The following is a 10,724-nucleotide window of genomic DNA, read 5'->3' as shown; positions in this document are numbered from 1 at the left end:
GATGGATACCTGATTCTAGAATCTCAATGTTTTACATTAAACTGCAAAGACAGATGAGTCGTTGTTTCTTATACTAACCATTTTTAATAGTTGTTAGTGTTTGTAGAAGAAAACTATTAACATATTAGAAGCAAAAAAAAAGGTATAATTGTAATCCATTTTAAATAAATATTTACATAGTTAAATTGGAATGGGTCACAATTGTGATATACAGACATTTCACAATTTGGCGAACTAGAAAGTTCCCCTAGAAGTAGACTCTAAGGAACTCTTAGCCCTCTTATTGGCCCATGTTAATTTGTACCAGTTTCTGCATTTGCAATACAACATTTTGAAATACAGCATATCCCTTCATATAGGGTATGCTCAAGTCGTCTTAATATGTGTAATTTTTCCTGCTGCTGTTTGTTCATGGCCCGTAAGTTAGTTTTATTTGTGTGTGTGTGTGTGATTTTTGCTGTCCCTCTCTCTTTCTTTCTTCAAATGCTCCAAAGAATGTGGTTTACTTTTTGGATGAGTTAACAAGCTCGTGTGGTTGCTGCTGTTGTTGTTGTTATTGTTGTTGCTGTCTGAAGTGTACATGATTTTAAGTCTAATTTTGGTAGCCACAAATTTGTCATAGAAAGTGTTTTTGTTAGTTCAAATATACAAAAGCCATTGATCATTTGTATGCAACAATTTAAGTCAAACTTTTGACTATAATTGTGATTTGTGGCTGACTTAAACTGGTTTTTACTTACCAATCAAACAAATGACTAATTTATTGTTTGTTTATTTACGTTTTTCTCTTTCATTACAGGAACTGCAACTGCACTTTTTTAATTTGCTCAAGTAAAGGCTGGCTTTATTTTTAGGGTAAGTCAACTAACAATAGTTGAAAAAGTAGTTTAAACTTAAATCGATATTCATAAATGACTAAAGTTTTTTTGCGAAAATAAATTGTGTAACATTTTCTTGGTATAAGAAAACAGTATACGACAAAACCCAAGGGAAACCCAAGGGAAAGGTGAAGAAAGTTTGCTTGCCACAAACATTGCCCTCTCATCTGTGACGTTTGGCCAATTTGTCACTTAAAGTATACTTACCACAAGCCGATTAAAAGCTCTTCAATGACTAATGTGCCTGTTCTTGATTTATTTTTACTTTAGACCAAGAGCTCTAGGCCAATTTAAATGCGTTGGCTTAACGGCACATGCCAATGGCTTATTTAATATATATTTTTAAATATTTATATTTTTGGTTTTTGGTCATATGGTAATGAGGCCTAGTTCTTTGGACCATAAACAAATTATCAGCATATATGTGAGTGCTGTTCACTTTTCTTTTTAAATAGTAGTGGAAAGAGATAGAGAGAGAGAAAGAGAGATGCTGTGCTTAATACGCACTTGATTCTGCCACTCTGACGATTGACTTAGTGAGGCGTGGCCTCATTTGCTGCTGTTGCTGCTGCTGCTGCTGCTGATGTTTGTCCCATGACGACAACGACCCACGCTTTTGAGATTTATTGCTCGCTCTGCTTTGGCCTGGCCTGGCCTGCTCCATCCAAGCTACGAGCTGATGGTGCGATTCTGATGGTGACTTATTTATGTGACTGTTGGATGGTTGGCATGCGTGGGCAGAAACAGCAGCAGCAGCAGCAGCAGCAGCAGCAGCAGCAGCAGTAACATCAACAGGGCAAAGTTGGTTTTTACGTCTTTTTCTCGTTTTTCGGCAGCAAACGGTTGCAAATCGTTACGAATTCTCTACCCCCATATCTTTCTCTATTTATCTCTCATTCGCTGCGTATCTTTTTGCCTCTTTCACTTTGAGTTTTTTTCTCATTTTTTTTTGTGGAAAGTTTAGAGCTGCGTGGGCGGTCAGTTAGGTTAGTGAAATTAGTTGCTGCTTTTTAAACTGATAATCAAATTATTTATTGCTTGCCAATAGCCATGTTCCTGCTGCTGTCTCCCTTGCTGTGTAATACAATTTAAAAAACATTTTTTTCCGTTTTTGTTGGCAAGTCGGTAGCATTTTGGCGCTTTGACACCAATTGTTGCACGCCATTGTTAGGGCAATTGTTAGTGTTGCTGTTGCCGTTGCTGTCGCTGTTGTTGCACGTCACTCAAATGGCTGACAGCCAACGAAGTTCGTTTCGTGCTCAAGTTGAATCTGAAGCTGTGTAAAGTTAAACTCTTCAAGTGCACACAAACACACTCACTCTAATAGGGTGCCCGTTAGTGAAGGTCAAAAATGGTACCACCTGCACTTCTCCCTCTCTTATTGCAATCAGCAAACCTTCAATTTAAACAGGAGCGGCTTCATAAATCTTAAGTTCACCCCGGAAATAAACTTTGTGTAATTGTTTCAACAAAATCTTTTATCCAAATTATATTAAATATGCATCATGACAATAAAAACTTTTCTTTTTGTCTGGTATGCGACCTTTCGATCAGCAGATTTAGATATTTTTTAAAAAGTTTCATGGTTTTTTTTTATTGAAAATGAAGTCTGTTTTACTTGCTTTTAGTTAGTTAGATTAGGAAGTCTAATAAACTATAGTCATAATTACTCTACCACTATAACTTTTCACTAATTTTCTTTTAAAAAGGAGAAAATGTATTTAAAACAAGTTATAGCAGAATATAGTCAATCTTTAAATGATTTTTCCAAGTTCTAGTTATATAATAAAAGTTTTTGTTTCTTTATTTTCTTAACTATGTTCATTTATAAATTTTAGTTGTATATTTTATTGAATTCATGTAATTGGTATGAAGTTTAATATAATATTAAGCAAATCTTCACTTTACACTACAACTGATACTTACATAAGTTATACATACATATGCAGACATACAGACATAATATATACTTATGTATGTATATATCTGCTTTGGCAAATTGATATGTCATTGATTAAATATATTTGCTAATTGTCATTGATATATCTTAATTATATAATATGTATGCTGATTTACAACTTCAGGCATCAACTTGCCTTCAAACAAATAGAAAATTTCGACTATGGCCTCATCTAGTCACTTCTAAGTCCATCCCTGACAGCTCAACAAATTGGACTATTTGTCTGTGTGTGTGTGTGTGTGTGTGTGTGTGTGTGTGTGTGTGTGTGTGTGTATAAACTTGGCTGGTCAATGACGCTTTTGTGGCTAACTTTTATTTAATTTTTTGTTTTGTATTTACTTTTTCGTTTCTGTTTTTCGCTCTTCATACACTGGTAGGTAGTTAAAACAAAATGCTAACGGTAAACATATTGTTTATATATACTCTGATTTCAGTTATTGTGTTGTTTTGGCTTTTGATTAACAAGATTTCGTGATGTTTTTTTGATTTGCAACCTGGCAATTAAATTAAATAAATATGTGAAGCATAGAGAGAAACAGAGAGAGAATATACATATATATATAATTTGTAAAAATTATGATTTTTTAACCTGATGACTCAATAGCTAGTAAACACCGCTTGTTAAAAAGAAAGGAAAAAATGGACAAGATACTTAGCTGACGTTTATATACTCTATAATGATAGTTATGTGACTTTAACAATCTTAAACAACCCCGAACAGGCACACAGGCGCCATCTAGTAGCCGGTGCTTACTTTTAGTGACCATTAATATTGTTCATATATACCCAAAACCTTCACCCTAAGGTTAGAGGGTATAAAAAATACATTTGGCAAATCATGAATATTTTATGAACTGCTCTCGCGCGTTTTCTGCTTTTGTCTTTATTATCTTCTTTACGTTTTCTTGTTATTTTTTCGTTTTCGTTTTTTTTTTTCCTCTTTTCTGGTTGTGCCCTCATTACAAAACACAAATCATGCATTGCGTTTACTTAACGGTCTTCAAAAATTTAAGGAAAAAAAAAAACGGCAAAGCTGACAAATTTATTGTCGCCGTTGACATAAATATCGGTAACAGTCGTAACCGAGTAGAGAGACAGGCAGAGAATTGACCCAACTGGAAATGTGTCAGACAGAAGTAAGAAATTTGCCAAAAATCGTGCTGTAATTGACATATATACGGGCGTATAATATATACACAATTTATCAAGTTCTCATTATGCATGGCGGGGGCCAAACAAAAGACTCAAGCAACGAACTTTGTCGGGAATGGCAAAATGCCAGCGGACAACAACACCAACAAAAAAGCATCATGTGAAAATAATCAAAACGTTTTGTGTGTTATATATACACATAGATACATATATACATATACATACTTATGTGCGTTTGTGTGGTCGTCGGTTTGCTAAGAGATCAAAGAAAGGTTTCTTATACTCTACATTTTCTTTCGGGGTATAATAAAATTGTTATAAATTCTGCAGTAAACAATTTAAAATTCTACTCTGGCACATAGTTTCTTAATCAAAATGTCAATTACTTAAATAAATTTTTAACATTTAAGTCATTGTTGTTGCCAATTGTTTTGTATTAAACTCAGGTAGAAATTTTGGTTATTAAAAAACTGAAATATACATTTTTATGTGGGTGCATATTATGTTATAATTGTTTACGAAAATATTTACGTAATAAATATTTAATTATTAACTCAAGTAGTATTTTAAGTTCGTTCGAAGTTCGACTTTAGTTCAAAGTTATTAAACTTTTTTTTTTTAATAGGGCTTTTATTTTAAGGTCATTTAGTAATGACAGTTATCTGGCATAGGCAGCAGTTGTATTGTTCTAATAACAATAAAGTTATTGAACAAATTTAATAACAATTTAGTAGTCGCTGAACCATTAACTACTTTAATCATGTATGAAACATGTGGAACAACTTATAAATTCTTTTAAATAAGTTATTTATAGTTATCTTAATGAATGTAAAGTACATTTAACTATTTGTTTCTAGGAACTTAATAATGAAAGCAAGACTCCCACTTTAACTTCAAATTAAGAACTTTTAAGTGATATATATCAAAGTGATTTATAATTGCATTAAAAAATAAACAACTAAAATATATTCCAGTTTCAAAACTTACGACTTACTTTTGTTAATGCTGAAAATTAAAATCTTTCTCTCATCTGAGAGAAAAAAGTTTGACAAAAAACTAAAATACTTTATTGCTTAAGATCACTTCTTTAATGGCCAATAAATAATAAATGCTTTTCTATTTACTATTTAATGGCCAAAAGTGCATCAACATGTTGCCATTAGTAGAAATATTATTAGCCCCAGTTCCTTACTAATACTATAAATATTTATCTTTCACTTTCTGCCTCGGTCTTTATTTGGATTTTGACTTATTAAATTTATGTATGTTTATACTTTTGAGTTTTTCTCCTTATTTTTTGTGCTAACTGTTTTACTAATAAGCTGCTAAAAGCCAAAAATGGATTCTCAGTTGAGAAATTTCACTTTTTTTCCTTTTGGCCAAAAGAAGAAAACAAAAACATATCAAAAATCTGAAATCTAACCGGTTAACGCACAGTTGAAAATTAATTTCTTTTTGGCAATTTTAATTAATGCATTCTGTTTGCTTGTTGTTTTTTTCGCTTTTGTTTTTTGTTTTCTGCTAGTTGAGTGAAAGTTTTTCCTTAGCGAATTAGTTTTATTTTATGGTCAATTGTCAAGCTTCCGGCTGACGTGCAAAAAATGTGTGTAGAACCATTTTAATTTAATTAAATTAAGAGAGAGAAATAAACAAACAGTTTTGGAGATTAAACAATGCACAATTTGCGGCAAATTAAATGGCATTTTTCCACTTGGCAGCAAAAATGGCCAAAACAAGAAAATGCGAAGCAAGTTAATTAATTAGCCAAAGCAAAAAAAAAAAGAGCGTTAACAGTTATGCTTTGTCTTTATATTGACTTCTTCTGCATCTTCTTTTTGGGGGAGATCTTTTTGTTGATTTTCGTATATGTTTTTTTGGGATACTTTGGGTAAACAGAATATAGATGTATGTACATATTTAAAGATGTGAGGCAAACACTTGAAGTGCTTCAGAGTTGGTTATTTTGAGGTTGGCTGAGGGAAATGTCCTTCTGCTGTGGCAGAAATTCTTGAGCGTACATTGACATTGGAGTTGGAGCTTTTGGAGTGCGCTTGCTGCTACAGTGAGTTGAATTTAACACCTTTTTTGTTATGGCCGGCATGTAAAGACCCAAAAGCAGAACTAGGCAGTGCCCAGAACTCAGGCACACAACAATGGCCAACAAAGTTGCTTCTGCAACAACATTGCAAAGCAACAAAAAAAAAAAAAGAAGAAAAAAGAAAAAAAACAACAACACACACCAACTGGCAACTGGCCACAATGACAACAGCAACTGAGACAACAGCAGCAGCTAGCCCTTTAAAGGACTGAGCAATGCACTCAAAAAATTGATGACCCAACACAGGAACGTGACGTGATGCGACTGACAACTGCAAAAAGTCCAGATCGGGGACTTGGTAGAGTCTAGAATTTAAACCGTGGGCAATGTGACGGTTTTTAGTTTGAAATTGATTTTCCCCAAGCGACCACAAAGCATGAAACAAAACACAAAATCTTGACCTTGCTTTTCTTGCAGTGTCTTTCGAGTGTTTCTGTGTTCTGTGTACTCTATCTCTCTTTCTCTCTCCGCTTATCCCAGGAGACTTGACAATTGTTGGCCATAAAAGCGCTAAGCAGCTGCCCATTGTTGGGGTTCTAGTCAGCCGTTGCACATTAGAACGCACAACTACCAAATATAAACAAAAGACTTAGGCAACAAACCAGCAAACCAGCACCACAAAACCACAACCAACCAACCAACTAACCACCAGCACCACCCCAGCAATCTCTTAAACACAATGGCGCGTGCTAAGGCTAAAAGCCTGTTTTGGCCAGCCATTGCGTAGCCACAGTTAAGGCACAAACCATACATAAACCTGCTCGATTCTTGCACTGGTCATGAAACTGCATTCAACCACCCGCCAAACACCACCCAGTGTCCCCTTCCCGTTCTCCATAGAGCTCTTTCTGTAGCTCTTGGTATTGAAGTGGTGTATGCCTGTCTTTTGTCTTGCTGAATTGACTGAGATCTAATAAAGTCAGCCATGTGGCTAACGAAAGTTATTTATGCATGAACAAGTCTACTTAGGTTTGCATGCGTCATCGGTTGCTGTTCATAATTTATGCCAAGACTCGCCCCCAGCAGCACCACCATCAGCAGCAGCAGCAGCAGCAACAGCAGTTCCACCACCACCACCAGTACTTGGTACACAGAAAAGATGGCGTGGGTGTTAATGGCAACAACTACACTCGGAGTCCACGTCCAAGCTAGGCAAATACTCAGCTGTGTGTATGGAAAACAAGCTAAACAACTACGACAAGAACACCAACAATAGCAGCAACAGCAGCAGCAGCAACAGCAACAACAACAACAACAGCAGCAGCAACAGTAACAACATTTCAGCTACAAAAGGGTCGACGACTTTTGCGCCCGCATTGAAGGCAGAGGGACGTCTATAAGGAAACTGAGAAGGCTAAAGGAGGAGGTAGAGAAGGAGGAGCATGAGGACTGCAGCTGGTCAATGGCATAAAGCAAATAAATGGAAATTGTTTAAAGTTAGCTTTGGTTTATGGCCTTAGTCGTTCATGCTAATTGCAAAGGAATGTCCACCATGCTAATGGAGGAAGTGGCCAAGTGGCGTGGGTTGTGTTGTATGCTGTTAATTGAAAAGGATTTCAATTAATTCTAAAGATGTTGAAAGGTGATTGAGACGACGACCAGCACAAAGAGGCCTTAATACAAAGTATTTTATAGATTTCTCTCTCTGTCTCACTCTCATATATTTTGTACTCCCGTTTGATGAACTTACAAATATTTTATTAGAAAAATTCTAATCACGTATGGTTGAGGGTTGAAAATGAAATGGTACAAACGGTTCACCGGCTCCATTAAAGAACTTCGATTGGAATTCCACCCAATGTAAACGCAATGTATGCAGAAATGCTGACAAACCCTCCATCATCACTAGAATGGCTATTGTGAGTATGGCCCAAAAGAAGAATACAAATGCCAGAACTGGTGCACCCAAATAAATGGGTAACTTGTTATGTAGACCCTTGTGTAGTATCATATGCCACAGGACATCAGAGAGTTGATCGTGAGCCAGGGATAGCGCCCAAAGACGTAGATAGGATGCTGTATGCGATACCGAGCCCAAAACACTCTCAATTGTATGAATGCCCGAGTGGATCCAAATTTCCGACATATCAAATTCAACGGCATCGTCAACTGTTTCTGGTTTTGGATTTTTGTTAGTTGAACTGTTAGTTAAATCGTCCTGATAGTCTATAGAATAGCGCAATGATGAACGCATATCCAATATGGTATCACGTCCCTTTTGCTGTAAATCCTTAATATCTCGCTCCTTGTGAAGCTGCTTCTGGCGACGTGTCAGATAGATGGGCTTACCGGCCAAAAGGACGGGAACCGCCAGAAAGGCAACTGCCACTAATACATATTCCACAATTCGTTCACCCGGAAACATTCCATTGTCACAGCTCTCATCCAAGGGCTCAGAAGTCTTTAAAAGCATCATGTCAATGAAGGTAATCAGCACTGATGGAGCACATCCTGCGGTATGGGGATGCTGTTTTAGTCCACCATATACTAGCCACTTGAGGAAAATGAGAAAAACCAAATAGCAAAATATACAGGTCATGAAGACAAATTGTGGTATAACAACAAGGAACAGATCCGGTTTACGTTTCAGGAGAATACAATTTACAGCCGCTAAACTTAGACCGAACATCATCTGGCCAATGCCCAATATAATAGCCATTTTCATTTTAAGTGAATTAAATGTGGTAATCGAATCTTCGCCACAAATATGCCATATAGGATCCATGCCAAGTATATATGGATCACCAGTAAAGAATTTGTTATCGCTTGGATTCATCATCAACTCATTACGCATATCATTCAAGGTTGTGGCATTATAGCGGCAACTCCAACTAGAGCCGAATATATTCACTGACTTGGATAGAACATCATTATAGATGAAACCTATATAGATAGAAAATAGACCCATTAACAATATAATGTAACGACCAGCGAATAGAATATTCATGATCTCATCCTCTGAAGGATCGGTGCGACGTTTTCGCTCAATGCTCTTCTCCTTCCAGATCAGTGCCGTGGCAAATAAAGACATTAGAATGCCATGACCAATGTCACCAAACATTACACCAAAGAGAAAGGGAAATGTTATAATTGTATATGGAGCCGGATTCAATTCTCTATAATCGCCCATTCCATACGCATCGATTAGATTCTGAAATCCTTTGGTAAACTTATTCAAACGAAAATATGTGGGCGGCATATGTTTAAATTTGCGTGTCCTCTTCACGAGTATGGGTGGATTGGGAGCAAATTCGTTGTCACGTTTCGATGGCGCGTCTCCATCTGCTCCGCCACTCAGACGTGAGCCACGCTTTAAGGCCGTACGAATGCCATCTATCTCTGATTCTGGCACAAAGCACTCGCACTGCAAATAATTTCGATTTTCCGTTCCCCCCACAAGCCTAAGTCGATTCAAGAGATCATAGATTTTGCGAGATTTACGCAAATTAATGCGCATAACATACAAATCGACAGCAGTCAAATCTAAGATATTCTTACGCATCTCGAAACTCTTTCGCAATATTAAATCCAAGTCCCTAACCTCTTGGTTCAAGTCCATAATCAATAGCTGCCTCTGGCGAGGGGTCTCAGGACACTCGTAGATGGTAACATGATACGCTTGGCATACCTTAATCAACTTGGTGCGTATCTGGATCGATGTGGTAATCATGAGTAGAGCAAATTTTCGTACTTCCTGTGCCTTAGACCCATGATATTCCTTCATGGGTTTGGGCAATTCGGAATAACGCACCATCAAATTGAAGCCAAAAAAACGATAGAGTAGTAATTCGAAATTGTGAAACTGATCGGCTCGTATGCATCCAATGATATAATTCAAATGTTCGCTAGATGGTTCTGCCTCAGCAGTGTCCTTTAACAAATTCATTATGACACTCTCCGAATACAAAGGAGCGGCAATTTGTCCACGCTCAGAGCTAAAGAATTTATCAGCCTTTTCTATGGCAAATTTCTGCTCAGTTATACTAGCCCGACGGCGAATGAGAGACTGAAAATTTTCCATAACCGCTGCTACCTCAATATTCATGCGACGTAAACGTTCGTCATAGTCCTTAATATCCTTCTCACACGGACGATTGTCTCTGTCGACCTCGGGATAGAAAACTCGATCGATTTCCATCAGCTTTAATTGATCCTGAAGATAATCAACAATCCGCATGAGTTCCTGGCATAGCATTACTTTTTTGGTATAGATACCATTCATTACGCGATCCTCATCGTAGACATTGTTGAATTGTATGCCACCGTGATGACCAACCTCTACCATAACATTGAAGGCATTCTCCATGTGCAGCAATAGTTGGCACAATTCCATTTTCTCGCTCCGAAAAAATGCTTTAGCCATGATCTCGCTGGTAATTTGTGTGTGTGTGTGTGTGTGTGTACAAGTATTTTTGGGATTTTTGTTTATTTTTTCTCACTCTTTGTTCGATTTTGTTTGCTTTTCCACTTCTAATTGATACGTTTAAGCCAATGCTTGCTGTCTTTTTTCCCCCTACCTCCCTCCCTTTAGCCTAGATATTTGTTTTGAAGGCAAATAAGTAGCTAAAAAGAAACATGTCAAAGCGCAACTGCAACAAACTGCAGATCAACGGCGATAATTGTAATGTTTGCATGC

General features: G+C 36.8%; 1 protein-coding gene across 1 annotated transcript; it reads right to left on the bottom strand.

Annotated features, from left to right (window-relative positions):
- Positions 1-7,769: 7,769 nt before the first annotated feature.
- LOC6638504 (V-type proton ATPase 116 kDa subunit a1) lies at positions 7,770-10,514 on the bottom strand. Its single transcript, XM_002061451.4, has one exon. It carries the CDS (start codon positions 10,449-10,451, stop codon positions 7,800-7,802), a length of 2,652 nt encoding a protein of 883 aa, XP_002061487.2. The 5' UTR covers positions 10,452-10,514; the 3' UTR covers positions 7,770-7,799.
- Between the last annotated feature and the right edge of the window lie 210 nt (positions 10,515-10,724).

Source organism: Drosophila willistoni, assembly GCF_018902025.1.
Source record: "Drosophila willistoni isolate 14030-0811.24 chromosome 2L unlocalized genomic scaffold, UCI_dwil_1.1 Seg139, whole genome shotgun sequence".
Taxonomy (NCBI): Eukaryota; Metazoa; Arthropoda; class Insecta; order Diptera; family Drosophilidae; genus Drosophila; species Drosophila willistoni.
The sequence above is the reverse complement of the archived record's forward strand: the minus strand, read 5'-3'. Positions and strand labels throughout refer to the sequence as shown.